Source organism: Pelodiscus sinensis, chromosome 2 (assembly GCF_049634645.1).
Source record: "Pelodiscus sinensis isolate JC-2024 chromosome 2, ASM4963464v1, whole genome shotgun sequence".
Taxonomy (NCBI): Eukaryota; Metazoa; Chordata; order Testudines; family Trionychidae; genus Pelodiscus; species Pelodiscus sinensis.
In genome coordinates, this window is record NC_134712.1 from 59,517,735 (window position 1) to 59,543,717 (window position 25,983).

Consider the following 25,983-nt stretch of genomic DNA (forward strand, 5'->3'; position numbering starts at 1 on the left):
CTACAGCGAGGGACACTGAGTTTGCTCAGTTCGGGTGCGCATGCTCAGTGCACCCAAAGTAGCAAATTCTGAGAAGTTAGTGTTTTGCTCGCTACACCGGCACCGCTCCTCCTTATTTGTCAAAGTCCAGAAGGCGTGTTCGCCCCTTGCCTGGCGGTGATTGGTTGCCATAGCGTCTCCCGCGGGAATGCGCCCCGAGCGGGCCAGGCGCGCTTACACCGGGCGTTCAATGTAGCGCGCGATTAGCTCGACCCTAAGTCAGCGCGCTGGGACCGTCCATGTCACTGGCGCCGGGAGGAGATGCCTGTCTGCGCAGCCGAAGCGAGGGCTGGCTTGGGGCAAGGCCGGGCGGGCCGTGGGGATGGAAGAAAAGCTCTGCCCGGGCAGAGTCGCTCCGGGGACGCGATCCCCCCCTCCGCCGTGTCGGTGCCTCCGCAGGAGGGCCGCAATGGGAATAGCTGCAAAGCCCAGCGTTGGTGGACAGCACCTACTTGCGCGCAGTTAGGGAGCGCTAGCGGCGTGCGAGGCTCCGAGCATGCTTAGAGCGCCTTTGCCCCGGCGCTTGCACGGCCCATTTCAGACCACTTCAGTGAGCGCCTGGCAAGAGTCCCTCCTTCTAGGGGGGGTGGGAAGCCGCTACTTGCTAGCAAACCTCTGGGCTCTCCTCAGGCACTTCATCATCTCAAGTGTCCCGGAGCTGGAGCTCCGACTCAGTTAAAGACAGGAGCCAAGATCCCTGCAGCGCAGGCTGTTTAAGGGGGGGAGGGGAGGGGAGGGAGGAGTTCAGCTGTTTCCCAGCCTAGGAGGGGCTGGAAGCAGAGGAACAAGCCAGACTGATTGAAAAAAGTTTGGTCCCACCCCGAGTGCTCTGATTGATAAACCACCTCCCAGCTTTCCCTGGCAAAGATCCGCAGGGCATTTCGGAGTTAGTAAAACAGCAGGGATCTCTCCTTTGCCATCCCAGAAAGTGTTCCGCAGTGCTAGTTCTAGCAAGCTTGAAAGCCAGTCGCCATACGCCGGGAGTAGGTCAAGGAAGGCGCCTTTGCAATGAGAAATATGAAGCAGTAAGTCTTGAAGCAAATGCGTCTTGCCCTGTTAATATGCAAACACACACACACACACAGTGAGGCGGGTGGCTGTGGTTAATTCCTAATCAGAATGATGGACAGCAGAGACAGAACAATACAAACTAATGGCTGTGGTACTGATCACTTTACCCCTTGATTAAAGACACCCAATTATGGCGCAGAACAGTGTCGTAATTATGTTCCTTAATCACATCCAGGAGGTTTAATTGCCTTAACGATGTGTTTCATTAAATGAATTTAGGTATTATAGGCGACAGTTTTCATACACAGTTGTTTTCAAATTAACATAATATTAGACATCGTCATGGAAATTGTTTTAATAATCATAATTAGGCGCACCCGGCCTTTGTCTGGGAAATGCTGAGAGACGGCTCGCCCGGCGCCTGGGGGCCGAGCCGCCCACCCTGCTTGGGCTGCCTTCCCACGGCTCCGTGGCACTTTACAGTTATGGTTCCTGAAAAGTTACTGGGTCTGATTAATCCCTTTGCTGGGAAGTGGAGCGGAAAATATTTATCCCTTTCTACCGCGCTGGGTTCCATGTAGGGCTCAGCCCACCTCCAGCCAGGCACTAGAGCAAACTGTATGCGGTGGGCACATAGAAACCACCCCCACGGAAACCTCGCCGGAGTTATGGGCTCCACAGGCCCAGCGCCGCCCTCCCTGGAGACCTCCGCCCAGCCTGCGCACTTGTGAAACGCTCACACCCCAGCGCCGCGCAAGTTCCGCACTTGGGTTGGTTTGTATTTACAAGCGAGCCTGTCCGGGAGCTCGAGGAAGTGCAGCAAGGACTAAACGGCCAGACCAAAGCTCTATCCAGACCAGCATGCTGTCTGCTGACAGGGGCCAAAAACGTCTATAGCCAACTTTGCTCCCCCTCCCCCGTGCAAGTAATTGTGGGCTGTTACTCCTGTTCGGACTGCCATCCATGTGTGAACACAGCAAAATCCCTCACAGCTCCCCTCTGATCCAGCCTGAGGTACCATGCGGAGGCGAGGGACATGGAACTCGCCGTCAGTTATCCTACAAGCAAACTTAGGGGCCCTGCTGGGGTCTCACTCCTGCTGTCAGGTCTCGTTCCTGCGATGAGTCAACTCATCGAACAGGTGATTCACAAAACAGCTGTGTCAAGAGCTGGCATGCCACGGGCCCCGCACCACTCTACTGTCGTTTGAGGCAGGCACCCAGCAGGGTACAAAGCACAGCATAATAAATACATTGTTGAAAATAGTTTAATAAAGACTCTTTCCGACACAAATGCACATACAAACGTTCGTATATTGCTGGCAGAAGCTGATTGACCTATTTAACGTATCATTCTTTACACATCCATGACCTGCCAACAGACCCATCATGGCTCCTATTTTGCCATCCAACCTGACAGTCCGAATTTGTATTATCTGGAGTAGTGGAAAATAGCAGGGCTTGTTTCTGAAGGGGGGGGGGGGGGGGGGAAAGAGGAAAAAAAAAAATCTTGATTTGCAAGTAGCAGAGAGACAGCCAGCCAACCAACCATGCAAACCTCAGTCTGAAAGCTCACTTTGGGTAAATAGAGCCACTTTTCGCTCTTCTCTTATTTTCCTTTAAAAAAAAAATCTAAGTTCAGACTTTCTGTAAATCAGACTAGAGTATTTCAATTTAAGTAGTCATCCATCGATTAAATTTACACCCACAAGGAGAGAAATTAAATTACACCTCTGAGAAAACGTGAGCTTCTCATATTTCCCCCTCGCCTAATAGGGCTATTGCTCTGATGTCTCGTAAAAGTAAAAAGCGATCACCCTTTACAATGCAAATAATTCCCTCCCCCCTTAAAAAGTCAGTTAATTCAGAATTAAGAATACACATCTCCTGTAATTTTTGGACTGAAGCAATTTATTAAAGCTCAATTTAAATACAGGGATGATGCAACTTAAAATCCAGTTGACCTTTCATAAACCTATGCAGCTTCGATACAGCAATAGTTCCATGTATACGAGGTTGGCAAAGAAACCCTTTTGAACACTTGGCACACAGTTTAAGTTAAATCCATAAAAAAAAAAAAACAATCTTAGAAGCATCTTTTTAAAAAAAAAACTGCACATCAGACCCGTGACCTTAACACATGATAAATATTGTTGGCGTGGAAGGGTCCTTGAAAGAATAACAAATAAATATCATGTCCCGTTTACACAGCATTGCAACGTGGAAAGAAACAAGGTGCACATAAATATTTGTTTTAAAAATGCAATACTTTCAGCCACACGGAGTAGGGTGCTTTTTCCTTTCTGAATCACTCTCGCCAAAACTTCGCGCATTTTCACAGAATCAAAGTTCAGAGACAATAAAAAATACAAGTGAGTCTTTCATCGCAATGGTCCAGTCTCTTGGTTTCGTTTAAATAAGAAGTTCTGCCATTCAAGTTGGGTTGTCGCCTGGCTCAGCAGCGAAACATTGGTTGCAAACGCCCCTTCGGAAGAGGCTGCCGGGCCGCCAGCCCCTGAGCCCCCGCCCCACAGCCGAGATCTGGTTTTCCCCCTTACGCGGGAACTAAACACATCAGCTGGGCAGGGGGGCTTCCCTTTTCTCCCCCAGCTGCTACTTCGCAGCCACTGTGTCCACACACACACGCGCGCGTTCATACACACAAATTGCGATTTTTTACTTCGCTGAGGTCTTGGTTGCGATCAAGTCACCACTTCCACGAGGAAAGCCCCCCAGCCCACCCCCGGCCCATTCCCCCTAAAGAAACCCCCCAGCCGCTCAAGAAGCACGCGAGAAGGCGGGTTTCGCCCAAGTCTTGACCCCGAGGGCCCCTGGCCGGGTGGGAGCGCGGACTTTAAGGCTTCTCCGTGCACTGTTTGCAGAGGCTGGAGGAGACGCTGTTGAAGAGGGCGCACTTCTCCGGGCAGGAGCCGGCCGGAGGCAGGCCGGCGCTGAAGGGGTAGCCGGCCGCCTGCTCGTAGGCGCCCAGCGCGGGGTGCAAGGCAGCCGCCGCGGCCGCGGCCGCCGCCGCCGAGCTGGGCAGGGAGGCGGCGGAGATGGCCTGGCCCTGGTTGAGATAAGCCACCAGGCGCCGCATCTCCTCCAGGGCCTGCGCCTGCATGAGGATGTAGTTCTTGGCCAGCAGCAGCGTGGCGATCTTGGAGAGCTTGCGCACCGAGGGGCTGTGCGCGTAGGGGATCACCGCCCGCAGCTCGTCCAGCGCGTCGTTCAGGTCGTGCATCCGCCGCCGCTCCCGCGCGTTGATGTTGAGCCGCAGCGCCTTCTGCTCCTTCGACTTCTTGCCGCCGCCCAGGCCCGGGCCGCCGCCGGCCCCGCCGCCCTCGGCCGCCTTCAGGCCGCCCCCCAGGCCGGGCGAGGCGGCGCGCGGGTCCCCCCCGCGCAGCACCAGCTCGCAGCGCCCGTCGCTGTCGTCGTCGGGGCTCTGCTCGCCGCCGCTGCTCTCCGCCACCGAGCTGCGGCTCGTGCTCTCGCCGTACTTGCCGCACACCGAGCCGGCCGGCAGCGAGAGGGGCTCGCCCGCGCCCAGCGCCGCCCCGGGCTGCAGTAGCCCCTCCGCCTCGCCCGGCTCGAAGCAGCCGAGCGGCGAGGGCTGGCGCTCGCGCGGGTGGGTCAGGTCGAGCCCCGGGGGCGCGCGGAAAGCGGCCTCCATCCTCTTGGCCGAGGCGCCCAGGCTCTTGTGGAACAAGCCGTCCTCGGCGGCCAGGCTCAGCGCCCGCTCCATGCCGCCCGGCTCCTCCTCCGCCGCCGCCTCCTGCCCCTCGGCGCTGCCCCGCGCGCGCCGCTGCAGCCGCCGCCGCCGCCGCTCCTGCCCGCCAGCCGGCTCTCAGCGGGGGCTGCGCTCGGGCATGGCGAGCCGCGAGCAGCCCCCTCGTCCGCCGCCTGGCTCGGCTTCCCCTGCCAGCGCTTCCCGGCCCCAGCAGCCGGGGGAGGCTTTTACCTCATTAGCGCGCCGAGGAGGTTATTATGAGGCAGGCTCGCCTGTTGGGACAGAGCTTGCCACCCAATCAGGTGAACGTTTTAATTAATCGGATTAAAGCGGCAACAAACAAGCCCCGGCGCGCGCTGGCCCTGAGTCGGGCGCGTTTCATTGCCCGGCTCTGAAGACAGGCAGCAGCAAGAGCTTTATAAAAGGCGCCTGCTCCATTCTTCTCCCCGCCATCTGTAGGCGCAGCTCAGCGCATATGTTTGCAAGGCGCGGGGTCCTGTGAGGAGCCCGACAACTGCCTCTAGCCTGACATGTGTGGCGACTTTCACTCCTCAATGAGCACGCTAAAAGCCCCGCTCCCAGCCGGACGTGGGCTCGGCCTCCCTCCCCCAGCGCATGACACTGCGCAAGGGCCCCCTGCCCGCCCAGCGGTGCCAAGCAGACTTCCGCGAACTTCGCCACGGGGAGGCGAGGACACACTCCACCCCTCTTCTCGAGAACTTACTTCTCTGGCCCAGGGGAAGGGGATCGCGAGGGATAACGCAAGCCAGGCTGCTCCTCGCTCCCTCGCCAGCAAAGCTCACCTGGGCTCCAGACAAGACTCTCTCTTTCAAAACAACTCGAGAACAAACTGCAAGGTGCTGCTTTCGCCCCCCCCCATCAACTTTCCCCCTCCCCCCCCCGCCAGATTTGCTACTTCAGAGTAACCACGGTTCAATAACAAATAAAAGCACCAGCTTTAAAAGAAACTATTTGCGGGGGGGTGGCCGGGAAATAACAGTAATTCATAATCAACTTTTCGATTTTTTTCTTGTCATACAGGCACTTGGAAAGGACGATCTTGGGTCACTCACTAAATGTGTGGTAGTTTGTGCCTCTGCATGTATCTGATCAACTTGAGATTATGTAATTCATTAATATGAGCCGTCATGCATTTATCTTTCCTGGGCTTCCGCTAAAACTCATCCCCTAAAGGGCCACTTTTCTTACAGTCAGGGTCTCACACGAAAGTGTAAACACAAGGACTTGTCTAAACCGTGTCCTGCTGATCCTCTAATAATAGAAGCAAGCAGCCCTTTGTGGTTTTATTGTAATCGTATTGAAAGCACATGGCATTTAGTGGCAAGGTTTTCATTCTTACGACATCAGTAAAAACAATATTTCCCAACACCGCCAGCGAATCATTCGGATGTGGCAGAATCACTGAAGGCTATGAAATTTTTGGTTTCTCTGGTTTCATTAAAAACCTTTTAATTGTGTCGTTCCGAGTTGGCCCCAGGTGTTGGACTCTTTTCATTACATTTTGCTCTAATGTGATGAAATTCTAATTCTCTCCTTACCATATGGTTAAATTTGCCCACTGAGAATTAGTTGAAAAAGGAGAAATAATCTATTAATCTCTGTAATAGATTCACAAATGAGGTTCGCCACAGAACCTGGTTTGGAATGGTAATAGCAGAACAGTTGGGCGCCTTGTTTCAGGAAAGAAAGGACCAGGCTACAACAACAGAGACGTCTGAATTTTCACCTGTAAAGAATAAAAAGCCAAGCTGCAGATTTTCAAAGTGATTGACTGAGATTTCATCTAGCAAGGACGTGGCTCCAGTACAGCCTTCAGTCACCTGGTGTCTTTATATTTAAAAAGAATAAATAAACACAGCCCCACACTCCACTCAGTCCCCTCTCCTCAGTGTAACATTTAGCTTGTGCCTGGTTGAAACCCAAGATACATATTCAGATCCACAATTTCTTTCTTATAGCCACTTTTCTTAACCTCTAGCAGTATTAATCCAAATAGATCTTTGATTTCCCTGACCTGAGGAAGAGCTACAAAGCTTGTCTCTTTCCCCCAGAGGAAGTTGGTCCAATAAAAGACATTATCTCACCCACCTTGTCTCTCCATAAATTCAAAAGCATTTCAGGTTTATTGTTTTCCTATTAGCAACTTCATTTTCACTGGGCTCATAAACAAAGAGCTTTATAATCACAAACGGGTTTTATCTGTTTAATATCAACTTGTAAAACTCATTTGATCACTTAAGGATGACGAATACTATTCTTGTAATTTGATGGTTTAAGGAGAACATTTTACTGCTCCCAGTTTATTTCTTCGGAGAGAGGTTTCTTGCGAAATCTCTCCGGATGATAGATGGCTTCATTAATCCTGCCTTTCCCTTTGGCTTGAAACTTTGCGGATGGTGATTTCACCTGCTCTGCAAGCAGTTTGGAAGCGGAAAGATTGAAGGGCTCTGGTGTTGCTACAGCGTTTAAAGCCATTTCAGCAGCAGCAGAGTCCTGGTCACACAACAAGGGGAGGGTTATCGGAGTGATTCATGCTCTGTCACGCTCTGGACAGGTGCAACACGCCACAATGGGCAGGTGCACCTGGTGTAAGGCCACGTTATGCGCAGTGATGTTGAATACACCTAGGTTTGTAATTTCCGAGTGGGCCATAACCGTCTGGACCATTTTCTGCCATCATTCGGGTTGCCAGTGCTCGCCTGATTAAACACAGTATCTATCTACCTATCTACCTATCTATCATCTTCCTTTGTTTCCTTTCCTTCCTCTGCCTACTGTAGCTCTGTTTCTGATATGTATCCACCACCTTTCGGTTCATTCACCCCTCATCTCCCATATTTAAGCGTTCAAACGCTCTATCAAGCTTCAGCTTATATTTACTACCCCTCCCAAGCCCCCATCTTCTTCCAGTGGCATTTGCTGCGAGCCATCCCTGGCCCACACTCCTCCAGGCTCCCTGCAGAAAATGGCTGTTTAATAGTCACCAGTAACTTTGGTTTGGAAGCAGGCAGAAGAATTTATAGAAGCTTTAAATGCGGGGCTTATAAAAAAATACCCGAGGAATGGTCTTTGAGGTTTATGCACTCGTAAACTTGTGCTGATTGCTTCTGGGAAGTTGTCAGGCATTTAACACTGCATTTATCTTACGGGGCAATGAAAACACATCTGCCCAGTGTCTCGTTACCTGGTTTAATTGTGACACAGCCCTATGTCACTGACTAGCCCTCCAGCTCCCTCATTATTTCGGTAGCAAGCAGCCGGGAGCAGAGGCGCAGAAGGGAAGGAGACGAAAGACCCTAACAAATCAAACTACTTCGCCATTATGCCCAGGCAGCATAAACTGCGGGGGAACTTTCCTAGACTGCGGGGCGGTGCTGCAATTTGCGAGAGTGGGGAAAGAATTATGCCCCCTTCATTTCAGGTAGGGAGCGTGCGTTCGGCGAGTGTATGTCTATGAACTCCGGCAGGCTGAAGTTTGCCTGGCTGGCAGCACAGCGTCTCTGCCAGGCAGCTCACCCCAAACATGAAGCTGCGGCGCCCTTTAATGAACCAGTCCTAACACAAGAAACGCTTTACGTGTTAATGGCCTCGGAGACTCCACAGGAAACACCCGTTCTTACTGAAAAAGTGAACGCAGGTTTAGACGCACTGGAGTATGAAACTAACTAGATCTACACCCAATGATCAGTTTTTAAAGCCCGTGGTCCTACATTTCGGGCGTGGGAAGGGGGAATGAGAAAGCCCCGCCACTAAACAGGTCGCCAAGCAGCGCGTCAAGTTGTGGATTCCGTTTGCGATACAACTCTCAAGAAAGGCAGACTTGCCCATTTGTATCTAGACAGACCCAGAAGTTTAATGAGAGCGGGGCGTATTTTATAAAGAGTAAGACAGTTTCATTACAGCTGGAGGGAATACAGTAACTCCCCAGAGCCTTGAGAAATAGTCAGCACTTCTCTAGGGCCAGAAGAATAACTCTCCGACCAAACTAATATTAACGCTTCTTTCAAGTTGCCTCCCCTCTGACCGTACTGAAGACTTCATCTGGGTGGCCCCACATTTGCATTTGACACAGAACCTACATGGACGCAAAGCCGAAGAGCAAGTTTAAATATTTAGTTGTAACCCTTCCCACCCCCAGGATACAGCATTGTCTTGTTTTCCAGCGTTTGTTCCCTTCTCGAGATGCTTGTAGGTGCGTCTTGTCAATATCGAGTAAACGTTGTATTGACTCCGTCAGTCAAGTCGGGAGTAAAATAATGATTCCAAAAAACTACCAGGTTGCATCAGCTTCTCCTACAAATTCTTCTCCTGGGAGTGTGTGCATCTGTCTGAAAATGACACTGCTGTACCTGAGCGTGCGGTCCCTGACAAAGCACACAACTCTGGGTTGTGTCCCGACAAGTGGGGTAGAGACCTGCGTGTTGTCAAGAGCGCAGAGGGTAAACTCTCCTGACAACATCATCCCACCCTCTGAAATGTCCGCACCTGCCTGGTAGCTAAAAGCCAACTTTACAGGGGAGTATCTTCGGTTAGAATTGGGCCCTACAATCCCCCCCAAAGGAATGTCATGCGTTTCATGGGACTTGCTTATGGTTTAGCGGCTTACAAAACTCCCAACAACTCAGACAGCAAGTATTCTAATAGAAGGACAAGAACAGACTAGAAGTTTTGCTACTAGAGGGGAAAAGTCCTATTTTGTGACTCAGCTCTACCTCTTTACTTACCTCGATCTCCCCTTCCTCCCCCCCAGCTGGAGCTAAGCAAACACTGGCCAAACCACTCCTTTTACAATTAAAGCGATACAACTAGCTGTTCATTTAGCAGCTTCAAGGCGCAACAGGAGGGTTATCAAAGAAACCACAGAGAAGGAAGCTTCCCCACTCAGACTGAGAATCCTTTTTGAAAGTCAGGGGTCATGGCTCACCGCCCGAGACTTTGAAAAGTGGTGTTAAAGCACCTTGGGTATTCAAAGTTTCCGCGCCCGTTGTAGAGAAAGGGGGGGGACGACGCTCAAAAGGGTCTTCTTAAAGAGCTGATAAGGCGTGTGTATTTCTGCTGGGTATCCCCTGCGCTGCGGAATGGGATTTGTAGACGGATACAGCTACTTATTTATTACTGCTTGTAATTAATTACTTGTAATTACTGCTATTAGTTTCACTGCAAATGCTCCGCCGAAAAGACACTGTCCTAAAGGACATTTCTCCCCACAATGTTAGTTTTTCCACTCGAAGACGATCAGAATCTTCTGCGCAGACTACAGATAACGGAGGTAGTGTCGAGACCAAATAAACTGGGATTAATAAAATAACGAGCATTTTTGTGTGCTTGATACTTAACCTTTACAACACAAATACCTAATCTCTTTTAGCTGTGCACTAATAACAACTGTGCAGCGGGGAAGGCTGGGAATTTATTTCCTTACATTTGGGACGGAAAAAAATGTCCTCACATTACACTAGCGTTTTTAGTTTATAAACAGAAAACACTAGTGTAATGTGATGGCATTGTTTTTAAAATGCAACGGTACTTAATAATACTTCACTCTGGCATGGTTGGATGTAGGGAAGAAATATTCGGTGTCCTTTATTCACTGAATAGCAATTACTTCTTCCGTAATTGTCTGGTTTGACTCACACCGCAGACCTTCCCCTCATAAAGTTGTGGGATGCTGCAGGTTTTCTTTCGCTTCTGTTTACATTTTAAAAGAAACTCTGAAGAAGAACACAGTAGTCTAGTAAAGAGTTTGAGTCTGCGATTTAAAATCTACAGCACCATCTCCTGGCAAATGGGAGAATAGTTTTATTTAAAGCAAGTAATTCAGTTGAGGGTATTCCATAGGAAATTCATGAAGTTGAAATAAAGATGACTAGTCTTGATCTCCAACTATTGAGAATTTAGTTAAATAACTTCTTTCTACAGAAGGACTCTAAGATTTTTCTTTGGTATGGATACTGGAAACATTACTACTTCTGTTTTACATGTAACATTGAAGGGTTTTCTTTTTTTGGATGAATGGATATTATTGAAAGACAATCACAAGCCTTTCCAGAGATTTTACAGAAATATAATATGTATAATATATATAAAATGTAAGAGATACCTTACATGGAGAAAGATGATACCACTGCTTTTGTGACAGCATACAAACACCTTATATATGCGGTGCGATAAACCTCTCCAGTCTTTTGGGTGAGATTTTCTAGCCAGACTAAAATAATTAGTAGCCAGATCCAACTGAAATTCAGTAAACTTTATTGTCCTTTTGAGTAATTAAAGATATTCCCACCTTCATTCATGTGATGCATATTCAGTAGTTCAATAGTGATAAATTATGTCTTTTTCCAAAATACATTAAAAAAAAGAGAAAATCCTATTTAATCCATATAGTCTACTACCCTTTAAATAACTGCTGATTGAACTTCCATTAGCAGACTGTTCCACCCTGTGATTGATCTTACAGTTAGGATATTTTTCTTGATATTCAGCCTAAATTGTGCTTTGCCTAATTCCATCCACTTCCTCCTATCTTACTTGTAGCGTCTTTAAGACTCGGGCAATTAATTCCTCAACCTCCTTCTTGTCTGATCCTTTTATACACATGTGGGGCAGACCCTCAGCTGATGTAAATTAGTATAGGTCCATTGAAATCAATAGACAATGACAGTTCACCCATTTGACAATTTGCCCCATCATCTGTTTTCAAGATCTCACTATTGGACATAATCCCATTCCTGTATTTCAGACATGACTCTTACTGAGAGTGGAGAGTTTCCAGGGTAAGAAATGAGCGATTGGTCCTTTATAGTCTTTTTGTGGCCAGGTTACATATATTTAGTTTTAAATATTGAATTGCAAGTCAACTCATTTAATATTTGTAATTCTTTTCTTAAGCTCTCTCCAGTTGGCAACCCCTAGAAGCAATATTTTAAATGCCTTCTCATCTGTGCAGTACCTAAAGAGGAGGACTTCCCTTATACATGGTGTCTGTAATACACCATAATCTCCTATCTAATTTTACAGAAACCCCTACATCCCTATGTACATCCTATGTGTGCATAAGCATAACTGTATAATACATCTACTTTAGTCTCCTCAGACACCATTTTGTAATTCTATCTTCATGTGCAAGGTGTTGGCCTCTTTATATAATCCATGCTGCTAACTGGCCACGATTCTACTCTCTCTTAAGAGGTGAAAGAATTGTTTTCCCTTTTAATACTATTTCCACTAATTTACCACAGATTGAAATCAGATTTATCAGAGGGTATGTAACAGAATCATTCTTTCTCTTCTTTCCTTTTTTAAAAGATCAGTCATGCTCCCTTCTTAAATCTTTCAGACACCTTAGTTCTTTGTGAATGTTTAAAAATAATTGTTTGTGGTTAAGTAAGTTCATTCAATAATTCCTTTTCCACCACGGAATACTCCTCATCCAGACTTGCTCAGTGTTCTGTATTACATTGTTTCCAGCATCTTCTTACCTATTTTTTTTATCAACAATTATAATAACTACCAGGTCTCTATTCCTAGTTGTTTTTACCTCCTTTCTTTATTTTTCTAGAAAATGCAATTCAGTAGTTCTGCTATTTTGAAATCATAATATCATTAATCTTCCTCATAGATCTATTTTTCTTTAGTAATTCTCCCTTACTCTTTACATTTGCTATAATTAAAAGCTGATTTAAAATATATCTTAAATAGGAAAGCCAGTCACTGAACTGAAAAATTCACAAATGAATCCTAGGGACTCAGTTATACTCTATAAATAAGGCAATTTTATATGTTTAATAACTTCCCGTGGGCATAAAAGTGTGTTGAAGAAATACAGTTCTCTAAAAGAGACACAATCCATATATTTAACAAAGAAGATATAGTTCTGTGTTTTAAGGTTACTTTTGACATTTCAACTATTTGTGAATTTAAATTGTAGATCATTTCTCCTTTATATCACCCCAACCACCAGACTAAGTAACAAAAAGAACAATGGTTATTCCTCGGATGACTTTACTAAATTCATACTTTCATCTCGCGGTAGATGTTGTTTTTCAGGCACACTCAGATGTCTGATTGTCAGCTTTATATCCCAGGAAGTATTCCCAGCAATTCAGGCACAGTAAAGTATCTATCTCTAGCAAGTCTCTCTGCACTATATAACTTTTATAGTTATTATAAAAAGTAATTTATTGAAAAAAACTTAAACCTTTTCCAACTCAACTGACTTTTGATTTAAATGTGTGTGCTCCTGGTTATGGTAATCAGTTGTGCTGGATGCTTTTTGCAGAATTAGGTTTGCTGTTTATATCACAAACTTTAGATGACATGAGAGTAACATCCTCTAAAAGATAGCATGTTAGTGGAAACAGAGACCTCTCAACCCATGTTTCACTGTTACACTGCCTGAAATTACACTTAATACAAAGTATGGGAACTTTTCCTTGCTGTATTTCATGTTTTTCACTTGTGTGCTGTTTCAGTTTGCGTTCACTATAGTATAAAGACTGGAACCCAGTAAACCTGACTACCTGCAGACTGGACCAAAATAAATGTCACATGACAGTAATGGGTTGGTAACGTTCATTATTTGGCATAATCTTTTTTCCTTCTCTGTTATCATTTTCAAATTTTATTTTTATACACAGCATATCCCATATGGGTCTGTTTCACTGAGAGGTGGAATGACGGAGTTAACCCTTATTCTCTTCAAATGTGTCACAAGATCTTTACATTATAGCAGAATCACAACAAAGAGAAAAGCTCCTTATAACAGTGCCCAGCCTTTCTAATACTGCACTAATGTGTAGTGTCCTTTTTAAGCTAAACTGTTGAGGGTTGAACTTATTCCATACTCCAGAGTGTTGCCAACTAAGCCCCCAGTCTTACAGCTGGTTCTGGATGGTCATAGCCCTGCTGGTGACAATCAAAAGACATCACACTGTTCCTTCTTCCTCTCTGGAACAATCTCCACAAACAGTCATGCTGCCACACTGTGGTGACCTCTCAATGATGGGATATTATATCTAGGTGTAATTTTGAGCAGCCGTTGGACTGCTGTACGTTGCGATGGGGGGTGAATTGGCTCCTTGACTAACCCCAGGATGAAAATAACTAAAAGTCGGTGTACTGACCCCTGCCCTATCCCTTGCTCACCAAGTGCATCATGGACTGACCTGATGAGTAAGACTAAATAATGTATGTGATAAAATACAACACCTGACTTTCCGCAGAAACTGATATTTTTCCATTTGTTGTCAAGCGTTTGTGTAACAAAGCCACAGTTCTTTCCCTCCCCTCAGCACACTGTATTTCAGTTACCAAATACCTTTCGCACAACTTCCTTTGTGAGAATAAGAAACAGTGAGCAGAAAATGCCTGAGGGCTGACAAAAGCATTTAAGATTCCATAGTTCTTAACCAGGCTGTCACAGAGACTTACCAATGCCCTCCCTGCAATATTTATTTGACTGCTCCTGTGGAAGGAGGGAGGGGGAGGGCTGGGTGGATTCACGGATGGAATCCAGGAATCATGTAAAGTTCAAGGGAGTACTAACATCTAAGATAATTATTTCTAACTGAAGGCCCCCCCACCCCCTACCCCCTCCAGATGATCCCATTTGGACAATGGATTTCTTGGCTGGGTTTGAGATATATAAAGTACATTTCAGACAAATGTTGCTGCTTGAATCAGGGTTGGATATTGTACTCTGCCGGCTTAAAAGTATGTGTAGAAGGCAGCATTCAAATAACAATCTGTGTGCCGCTGATGACAGGGTAGAGAGCCTCTTCCCATTCCTGCTCCCTTATATATACACACACCTGCATAGCAGCAAGGCAAGGTATAGGAGAAGAAGGGGCTGATTAATGTATTAGTTAGTATGCATTTGCCAATTGTGCCCTACAGGTCTCACACAACCCTGGACCTGTAGGGTTCCTAAGGGTTGTCACTCTCCAATCCTTCACCCAATGGCTTACTAGTATTAGCTGGGACCAGAGCACCTTGAACCTCAGCTCAGATAAATGGCTCCAGTCCTGGGTCCCCATTGGTGGAACACTGGAACTCTTGATTGGCCTGCTCCCCTATTCAAGCCAGAAGGAAGAAATGGAAGTCATCTGTATTACTGGTCTCCATTCTACTTTGCACTGCTCACCCAGTGTCACCAGTTCTTGGTTCCTGACCTTAGTTTACTGACTCAGCCTGGTTCCTGGCATCTGACTTCTAGCTCCTGACCTCTTTATCCCAAATGTTGGTTTGTGTGGGGACGTGGCCCCTGAGCCTATATCCACACTAAGCCTTGCTGCCTATGTCTTGGTCTTGACAAAACTGGAAAAGTGTACAGACAGTCCCCGGGTTACGTACAAGATAGGGACTGTAGGTTTGTTCTTAAGTTGAATTTGTATGTAAGTCGGAACTGGTACATATTGTAGGGGAAACTCTAGCCAAACATTTCTCCAGAGCTCAGTTTTATTCTCCCACACCTCACTTCCCTCAGTCCTTTATTCTCAAGCTGAGGTGTCTGCTGAGAAAAGCCGCTCTGTGTCTCCCTGGTCTGCTGGGGGGGGAGGGGGGGGGCGGGGAGAGGCTAGCTTCGCGTCTCCCTGGTCTGCTGGGGGGAAGCAGCTAGTGTGGGGTTGCCTCACCCCGTTTGTAAGTAGGGATCCGATGTAAGTCGGATCCATGTGACCCGGGGACTGCCTGTATATTTAGGATCCAGCCCTTGCAGTCCCGCTGTTTTAAGTGCAGATACTCAGCCCCTCCAGGTGTGGCCCTGCATTTTTGGAGTGTGTGAGGTCACACTGTGTGAAAGAGGCTATTTTGCTCTATATAAAACATTCTTCATGTGGACCTTGCACGTACAATACCACAGCATCATTCTGGCCTGTTCTGGCCTCTCTATATCAGCTGGAGCCCCTGTATCAGATGGATGTAAACTGCTTCGTTCTAAGGGCCCAAACTCCCCACTGTGTCCCCACTTGTGAGGTTTCCATAGCATTGATTCTGAGCAGAGGATCTGGATCCACAACGAGATGTAGGCATAGAATCATAGAATCATAGAATAATAGGACTGGAAGGGACCTCAAGAGGTCATCGAGTCCAGCCCCCCGCCCTCAAGGCAGGACCAAGCTCCACCTACACCATCCCTGACAGATGTCTATCTAACCTGTTCTTAAATATCTCCAGAGAGGAAGATTCCACCACCTCCCTTGGCAATTTATTCCAATATTTGACCACCCTGACAGTTAGGAATTTTTTCCTAATGTCCAATCTAAACCTCCCTTGCTGCACTTTAAGCCCATTACTCCTTGTCCTGTCCTCAGAAACCAAGAGGAACAAATTTTCTCCTTCCTCCTTGTGACACCCTTTTAGATATTTGAAAACCGCTATCATGTCCCCCCTTAATCTTCTTTTTTCCAAACTAAACAAGCCCAGTTCATGAAGCCTGGCTTCATAGGTCATGTTCTCTAGACCTTTAATCATTCTTGTCGCTCTTCTCTGTACCCTTTCCAATTTCTCCACATCTTTCTTGAAATGTGGCGCCCAGAACTGGACACAGTACTCCAGCTGAGGCCTAACTAGTGCAGAGTAGAGCGGCAGAATGACTTCACGAGTTTTGCTTACAACACACCTGTTGATACAACCTAGAATCATATTTGCTTTTTTGGCAACAGCATCACACTGTTGACTCATATTCAACTTGTGGTCCACTATGACCCCTAGATCCCTTTCTGCCATGCTCCTTCCTAGACAGTCGCTTCCCATCTTGTATGTATGGAACTGATTGTTCCTTCCTAAGTGGAGCACTTTGCATTTCTCTTTATTAAACCTCATCCTGTTTACCTCTGACCATTTCTCTAACTTGCTAAGGTCATTTTGAATTATGTCCCTATCCTCCAAAGAAGTCGCAACCCCACCCAGTTTGGTATCATCCGCAAACTTAATAAGCGTACTGTCTATCCCAATATCTACATCATTGATGAAGATATTGAACAGTACGGGTCCCAAAACAGACCCTTGCGGAACTCCACTTGTTATCCCTTTCCAGCAGGATTTAGAACCGTTAACAACAACTCTCTGACTACGGTTATCCAGCCAATTATGCACCCACCTTATCGTGGCCCTATCTAAGTTATATTTGCCTAGTTTATCAATAAGAATATCATGCGAGACCGTATCAAATGCCTTACTAAAGTCTAGGTATATGACATCCACCGCTTCTCCCTTATCCACAAGGCTCGTTATCTTATCAAAGAAAGCTATCAGATTAGTTTGGCATGACTTGTTCTTCACAAACCCATGCTGGCTATTCCCTATCACTTTATTACCTTCCAAGTGTTTGCATAGGATTTCCTTAATTACCTGCTCCATTATCTTCCCTGGGACAGACGTTAAACTGACCGGTCTGTAGTTTCCTGGGTTGTTCTTATTCCCCTTTTTATAGATGGGCACAATATTTGCCCTTTTCCAGTCTTCTGGAATCTCCCCTGTCTGCCATGATTTTTCAAAGATCATAGCTAAAGGCTCAGATACCTCCTCTATCAGCTCCTTGAGTATCCTGGGATGCATTTCATCAGGACCTGGTGACTTGCTAACATCTAACTTTCCTAAGTGACTTTTAACTTGTTCTTTGTGAATCCTATCTTCTAAACCTACCCTCTCTCTGCTTGTATTCACTACGTTAGGCACACCTCCAGACTTCTCGGTGAAGACCGAAACAAAGAAGTCATTGAGCATCTCCGCCATTTCCAAGTTTCCTGTTACTGCTTCTCCCTCCTCACTAAGCAGTGGGCCTACCCTGTCCTTGGTCTTCCTCTTGCTTTTAATGTATTTATAAAAAGTCTTCTTGTTTCCCTTTATGCCTGTAGCTAGTTTGATCTCATTTTGTGCCTTTGCCTTTCTAATCTTGCCCCTGCATTCCCGTGTTGCTTGCCTATATTCATCCTTTGTTAGTTGTCCTAGTTTCCATTTTTTATATGACTCCTTTTTTATTTTGAGATCGTGCAAGATCTCCTTGTTAAGCCAAGCTGGTCTTTTGCCATATTTTCTATCTTTCCTACACAGCGGAATTGTTTGCTTTTGGGCCCTTAACAACGTCCCTTTGAAATACTTCCAACTCTCCTCAGTTGTTTTTCCCTTCAGTCTTGCTTCCCATGGGACCTTACCTACAAGTTGTCTGAGCTTATCAAAATCTGCCTTCCTGAAATCCATTACCTCAATTGTGCTGGTCTCCCTTCTACCTTTCCTTAAGATCATGAACTCTATTATTTCGTGATCACTGTCCCCTATACTGTCTTCCACTTTCAAGTTCTCAACTAGTTCCTCCCTATTTGTTAAAACCAAATCCAGAACAGCTTCTCCTCTGGTAGCTTTTTCAACCTTCTGAAACAGAAAGTTGTCTCCAATGCAGTCCAGAAATTTATTGGATAGCCTGTGCCTCGCTGTGTTAGTTTCCCAACATATGTCTGGATAGTTGAAGTCCCCCATCACCACCAAATCTTGGGCTTTGGATAGTTTTGTTAATTGTTTAAAAAAGGCCTCATCCACCTCTTCCACCTGGCTAGGTGGCCTGTAGTAGACTCCTAGCATGATATCACCCTCGTTTTTTACCCCTTTTAGCTTAACCCAGAGACTCTCTACACAGCTATCTCCTACATTCATCTCCACTTCCGTCCATTGCAGCACTGAGCTTTTAGGCACCTTGAAAACCATTGGAATCCACAGACCCATGTGTGGGTTAGGCACCAGAGCTCCTATACTGTGCATGGGAAGAAACGGGCATCTGAGAATGGGATCCACAAAAGCCACCATTCAAGGCAAGGGCAGGGAGGAAGCTGCCAAAACTAGCCAAGAGCAGATGCCAATGAGAGGGGTGTGTCCTAAGCTCTACCCCAGCACTGCCTTCCAAATTCATCACCTAACTTTGGCTTAGAGAGAGGCATCTGTCTTTGGGGACCACAGCAAGGAACCCCTTTCTCAGAGTCATGCACCTAAGCTGCTTTTGCCAAGAGCAGTAGCAGTGCATATGTGACTCCACACATAACAGCTGGTCTCCCTTACATCTCTGAGCCCAGTGGTTGGAGCACTCACCTGGGATGGGGGAAACCCCTTTTCAACTCTTCCTCTGCCTGATGTGGGAAAGAAATTTGAAGAGGCATTTCCCACCTCTCAGGTAAGCGTCCTACCTCTCTGACCAGTACAGCCACACACTCGGTCACTGGCCCAATGCAAATTTAATTATTTTTACAAAGTGGAACAGCTTCAACGGGAGAGATTCCCACATCAGAAGACCCCACTGGATAGGGACCTGTCCAGAGAGGTGGGAAACCCCTCTGCGCCTCTCACCTCATTGTGGAAAGGCAAGAATTGAACCAGCATCCCCCCAGCCCTCTGACACACACAATTGCCTAGTACTCCAGCCAGACTTAGTAGGTCAGGACCAACGAGAGATCACAGAAGGAGCTACTAGTCATTGCTGTTGTGGGCAGCACTTTCAGCAGTGATTGGTCTCCCATGGTGGGTGGTGCATTAACTCTGCTAAGGCTGCCTGGTGGGGTGGGAGAACAGACTACCTGCAGCTCTGCAGATTTGGGTTTAAGTGTCACAGATCCTCCTGCTATTTCTATATGTGTTCATCACAGTGAGGCTACACTCAGTGGCTTTTGAGTGATGGGAATAAGGTCACAGGATTTGCCGCCAAGGTCCCCTGCAAAATGGAGGCTCTAGGGTGGGAGTTGTAATCTACTCCAGCTTGCCTGTGGGATGGTTTTGCTCCCACTTCATGGTGTGCTAGTGAAGGATTCCTCTCTCTCTAATGCCCACAGAGATGAGTTACTCATGCTAAGTACCCAGGACAAGTTTTGTGGTAAAGTGCAGAGAACTACAATGAACTGGGAAATCACATTGAACCACACCACGTAGACAGCTCCTTATCCAGCAACAAGCGGCTGTTACTGGACGAGCCCCATGCATGTGTAGGGTTGTGTGGCAATCACAGAAGGAAGATGAGTTGAAAGGCTACTCCAGAGCAAACAGGTCAAGCAGAGACTGACCCCCATCCCCTACATGCCTGGACTATCTCAATTACACTCACAAGAGGGGACCTGGTTACAATGTGGTTGCTTCCTGAAATCATCACAAGACAGGGTTTTTGAAAATGCTCAGCTTTGGATCATCAGTGCTCCCACTGAAGATGGTGGGAGCAGAGCTAGGCTAATGGGGGCACTTTTGAAAGTCCTGCCCATAGGGTTCTTCCAATTTGTTCTGTAGATGTGAGTTTAAATGTGTTCGGTACCTAACATTTTGGCCACTGACATTGCCAGAATAGATGCTTGACAGGGAATCATAGAATACAAGAACTAGGAGGGACCTCGAGAGGTCATCAAGTCCAGTCTCCTGCCCTCACAGCAGGACCATGCACCATCTCTATCATCCCTGATAGATGTCTATCCAACCTGCTCTTAAATATCTCCAGTGATGGAGATTCCACAGTCTTCCTAGACAATTTATTCCAGTGTTTAACCACCCTGGCAGTCAGCAAGTTTTTCCTAATGTCCAACCTAAATCTCCCTTGCTGCAGTTTAAGCCCATTACTTCTTGTCCTAGAGGAGCTATTTCTTACTATACTGTACATTGTATGCCACTGGACATCTCTTGTCCCAGAAAATCATTCCCCCTAGATAAAGGCCTCTGAGATTTTACTACTGGTGTTTGAACTAACTGTGTGTACACAGACGAGTCTCTAGTATTTCACCAGCTATTGAAGGAAGTACTTTGCTCCTAACTTATAAGAAACATTCCTTTGTCCAAGCTGTCAAGCCACAAGGGCAGGGCCCAACAGGGTTGTGGATTCACTTCAAGACAGAGTCGATTAGGGATAGATAGTTGCTTTTATTAATCTCACTACGTCACTACTATTACAGGCTTAATACTGTCAAATGGTTGCACAGCTACTGCGAAGTAATACAAATCTCACTACAGGCAAAACAATGCATATAAAAGTAACAGGCACTTAGAAATGCTTACGCCCTTTCAGGTCTGCAGGGAGTCCCATTCCAGTTACCTTGCACCCAACTGCAGCGAATGTGGCTCCAGCTAGGGGAATTCAGGGCACCCTTCGAGGTCTATGTCTCTGTTGAGACTCAATAGGCACGGGCTTGCTACACTAGTTATACTACAGTTGTTTACTGGGTGTGCGCGTTCCTGGCTCAACTCCATTCTTATCACTCTTATGGGCTGAGACCGAGGTCAAACTTGTTTACTGCTCAGTAGTTTCCCAGCTCAAAGCACGGGTTAGAGCTGATAAAGCCCAGCTGCTGTTTGGGCTTGCAGCGTCGCACACTATGCTAAGCTGGGTACAGCAGGGATGGAAACTTCCATCCTAGGCCTGCTAAGCTGCAGAACCCACGTATGATTTTCATGTGACACAAGCTACTTAGTGCTTTTTCTCCTACAACCTCCTCTGTGTCTGTGGGTGGGTATGCACATTATGCCACACAGCATGTGTACCATTTCATCCTTATAATTTTTGCATGTGTATACACACATGTGTACTTCATTTACATTCTTAGGCCACTTTTGGGGGGCTTTCAGTCTCTACATGTGTAATTGCTGGCTCATGGCCAAAGTTTCAAGGAAAGCACTATGGGAACAGTCACTTACATGTGTGTGCTGAACCAGTGAAAGCCTGCATGTACACCCTATACTTGTGAAAATGTGGATTGACACATGAAATCTGCATTGCCAGTTAAATAACTGCCATTCATAGGTTCACAGATTTTAAGGTCAGAAGGGGGCTATTATGATAATCTAGTCTGACCTGCTGCGTAATTCAGATCTGAGAAGTTTATCCAGTAATTCTGGAAGCTTCTGGTTGAGCTAGAGCTTATCTTATAGAAAGACATGCAGTCTTTATTTAAAGGCTACAGCTGATGGAGAATCCACCTCAGTCCTTGGTAAATTGTTCCAATGGTTAATTGCCCTTACTTAAAATCGCCCCCAACTTCTAATCTGAATTTGTCTAGCTTCAGCCACTGGAACTTGTTATACGTTATCTGCTAGATTAAATAGCTCTCTACTGTCAGAAAACTTTTCACCATGTAAGTATTTATAGGTGATGATCACCATAACCTTTCCTTGGATAAGCTAGAATAAGCCCACAGTAAGGCAGGTATTTCAGATCTTGAACGATTAGTGTAACTATTTTTGGATCCCTTCCCAATTTGTTAACATCCATTTTAAAGTACAGACACCAGAACTGGACACCATATTCCAATAATGAATGCTATATAGACTAGTAATTACCCCTTCCCTGTTTCTATGCTGTATCCCTCTCTATCCATCCAAGAATCATACTAGCGCTGTTAAGGTCTGTCCATGCTTACGGCAGTGTGGAGAAGATGGACACTGAATACAGGTATGACTGGCAGTGTAGACGGTGAGGCACAGTCTAGGCGAGTAGAGTGGTGGTGATGCCCCACAGGCCTGAACATGGCTCTCTACTGCCCTAGCCATGCCTCCCACGCCTACACTGCTATCTGAGCACTGTAGTGTCCCATTGCCAGACCGTCCCCCATCAGAATGAAAGGCTTGGGCAGGAAAGGCATCAAGAAAAGGCCCCAGCAGCAGAGAACAGCTCTCACAGGTCACCCACAATGCCTTTCACTGCTGTTTATGGTTATACCCTGACAAGTATGGACACGGAGTTCTTTCAGTGTGGCATGTGTAGCTACATGAGTAGTGGCTGTACTTACCATCACACAGTAAGTGTAGACAGAGCCTTAGTCACTGCAGCCATTGGGAGCCTATGTCCCCTTCCTTATTCATCATGACCCCTAAGCACAGGCAGTGAATGCCAGAGGTATCCTGAAATAGCTATTCCAGGTCTTTTGAGCGCACCCATGTTTTTGAAATATAACAGGATTGCTGCTCCAGTGTTGATATAGTAGACTGGTGTGGAGCTAGTCCACAGAAACTAAGCCACTTCGCACTGGACAGGAAAAGATGGAAGGAAATAGTGAGGGAGGCATCGGACACCAATGGGCATTGAGCCAATGGTTGTTGATGATGATGAGGATGATGTTCTAATATCCCTGTAAACCTCATTCCATGAGGAGTAAGGGATGTTTCGGAATAGTTATTTATTTAGAAATAAGTGCTGTGTAGACAGCGCCAAATTTTGAAATAAGCCATTTTGAAATTAACTTGAAATAAGCTATGCAATTTGCATAGCTCAATTTGCGTAGCTTATTTCGAGCTGTGGGTACAGTGTAGATGCACCCCAAGGAAAGGAGGAGTTATTATTTCAAAATAACCAGCCTGATATTTCAAAATAATGGGCTTAGTAGTGTGGACACTCTGCTTGATATTTCAAAATAAGGGAAATTATTTCAGAATGACTCTATAGTGTAGACCAGGCTAAGTGGTGATCACCTTTGTGCTGCTTCTCTGCAGATCGGTGAATTACACATGCAATTCCAAAGGGAGAAAAGTGGAGGACAGAGGGAGTAATGGGATAGAGAGAAAATGGTTCTGCTTTTGAACACCCATATGAATCACCATTGTCTGATTTGAAATGAAATAAAAGCATTGTTCCACTTCATTAAGAAAACTGGAAAGTTCCGTGAGAAAAAAATGGTTTTGTTTTGTTTGAAATGTTGCATGGAAAACACTTGCCATTTCTTGGACCAGCTTCACTGTACCGTGTTTGCTTTCACAAATCAGGAACTCCCATACATATCTACTTATATATGCAAACAGCCATTTGTGTAGCTCATCCCCAGCACGTAAATGCAGGTACATGTGCACTCACCTCTGTGATACGAAATTGGCTACTGTTTTTAAGGAATAATGTGACCTAAATTAGCTGTTTATTGGCAGTCTCAGCAGAGAGACAAAGGAAAGAACTACAGGTTTTATGACACTGCATTGCTCAAATGGGGCGGCTTCTTTGGAAGTTCTAAGTTACTAGATTTGATGAAGTACACCAATGAGGGTCCGTTTTTTTGTAAAACGAATGCAGGTCAGGTGGCCACAGTCAGGAAATGAAGTTCCTCTCTTACCAGTCCTCCCCTGCATCTTATTATTGCATACAGTGTAAGAAAACTCACATTGCCAGTAACTATGCTGTAGATGTAGGTGGATAAATAGACTTTTTCCTCTTCAGACATCCTCTTATTTTTTTAAAAGTACTAAATTCACTTGTGATAGAAACTATTTAATTTAAAATGTTAGAAAAAAAGGCAGGAAATATATATCCATCAGAGAGTGGTCATTTTGGTGTCTGTGAGAGAGAAGAATTCTATAATCACACATTACAGACCCTACTATGTTTAAAAGAAAACCAATGAGGTATTGTCTTTAGCTGCCCATGAAATTCAAAGCGAGGTTAGACCCTTTGTCCTCATTTCCAACCATTGTGGTTGTTTGTTTTGGGGTTTTTTTTTGTCAGCAACTTAAGAGTCATGGATTTTATAGCTTTGATTTCTGTACGTTGTGGTTCCTTTTTTTGGAAAGGAACAGTTGACAATCTAGTTTATATGCAGCATGCATAGCACATAAATAGTGTTCAAATTAAATTCTGCACCAGCTGTACATAGCCAATATATGTGGCTTGCAAATGTTGCTGACTGCAAATGGTGCATATTTTGATTTTCAGTTGATATCTAAAACTGTGAATTATCTTTTTTAATATATTTTGTTTTGCTTTCAATTGCTTCATTACATTTATATTAAACAAAATAAATACAACTGTCTGATCATTACAACCTAGGTTTCTTTAGTTTAGGTAAAGGTTAGCTTCAGAGTAGATGTTTAAAGTTTGTAAATTACAATTAGAAGTAAAGCTAATAACATTTTATTACTACTAACCCTAATTTTCCAAGATAACTTGAAGCTGCCTAAATATAGGCCCAATCTTGCTCTTATTAAAGCCTATGGGAAAATTCATAGAGAGTTCGGTGTGTCTTTATTACAATAAGGTTTGGTCATCTAGGATTAGATTTTCGGGTACACTCATACACCTGGCATTTATTTAAGATTAACAAAAACTCCCACAAATCTCATCCAACACCTGATGAACTTAGAAGGACTTTTCAGATGTGGACTCTATTGGCTTTTTTCAGTGTTCTGGTCAGGAATGCGGAAAAGAGCTATCTAAAAAAAGTGTAAGTAATCTGATAACACAAGTATAGCGTAGCATTGTGCACTGTTGCTTTGGCATTTTTCTCTAGCTAGATTTTTGATATTACAAACAAAGAGGGTTGGTTTGGTTTTTGCCTTTTTCTTTTGAGGTAGCTTGTGGACAAAGATAGCACCTAAGTGAGGTTCATAGAAGTGTGGTGGTGACTTGTTCACCATTGTGACTTTCCTGATTTTCTTTCTCCTGTCCATTTCTAATGTTAATTGTTGGAGGAAATTTACTTAGTGTAAATGAGGATATTGTCTGGTTCTTGCATTCCTTTCTCATGCAGCGTTTCCATTGGTTTCAGTGTAAGTCATATGCTTGAATTTACACGCAGGATTGGTATATTGTTCCATCAATGTATCAGTGTTGCAGCTGCATCAGGGCATCAAAGTTAAGATTATAATAATCAGGATTTACTATTTACTGTTTCTTAATTTCTCACTGAGGTTGGGAAATGGCCTCCCTCACTAGCAGTTTCACAAAGAGGTCACTTGTCCAGAAAAACAGTGGTAGTTAGGAAAAGACGTGAACATTTCAGGAGTAATTGGAAGGATATACATTTTCAATATAATTTACCAGTTATACATGGTGGATGTGTCTAGACTGGCATGATTTTCCGCAAATGCTTTTAATGGAAAAGCTTTTCCATTAAAAGCATTTGTGGAAAAGAGTGTCTAGATTGGCACGGATGCTTTTGTACAAAAAGTGCTTTTGCGCAAAAGCATCCGTGGCCAATATAGATGCGGTTTTGCGCAAGAAAGCTTTGGTGGCCATTTTTGCCATCAGGGCTTTTTGCGCAAGAGGGCTTTTTCCCAAGCAGGAGCGTCAGTGTATTTGCGCAAGAACACTGACAATCATACATTAGATCATCAGTGTTCTTGCGCAAATTCAAGTGGCCGGTGTAAACAGCTGGCAAGTTTTTTGTGCAAAAGCATCTGCTTTTACGCAAAAACTTGCCAGTCTAGACACACCCGGTGTGTTATAAAATCCCTCTTTAAAACTTACTCCTGTCT

The 25,983-nt window shown here is 45.4% G+C and overlaps 1 protein-coding gene and 1 long non-coding RNA gene across 3 annotated transcripts in view; one reads left to right on the forward strand and one right to left on the reverse strand.

Annotated features, from left to right (window-relative positions):
- Positions 1-2,708: 2,708 nt before the first annotated feature.
- BHLHE22 (basic helix-loop-helix family member e22) lies at positions 2,709-5,317 on the reverse strand. Its single transcript, XM_075920618.1, has one exon. The coding sequence runs from the start codon at positions 4,789-4,791 to the stop codon at positions 3,904-3,906; it is 888 nt and encodes a 295-aa protein (XP_075776733.1). The 5' UTR covers positions 4,792-5,317; the 3' UTR covers positions 2,709-3,903.
- Positions 5,318-7,797: 2,480 nt separating this feature from the next.
- Positions 7,798-25,983, forward strand: part of LOC142827053 (uncharacterized) — a 75,208-nt gene continuing 57,022 nt past the window's right edge. The window contains exon 1 of one of the 2 annotated variants that reach the window (XR_012901426.1): positions 7,798-8,218. This is a non-coding gene — a long non-coding RNA (uncharacterized LOC142827053). The remainder of the gene's footprint in view (positions 8,219-25,983) is intronic. The other variant, XR_012901425.1, reaches the window with a different exon arrangement.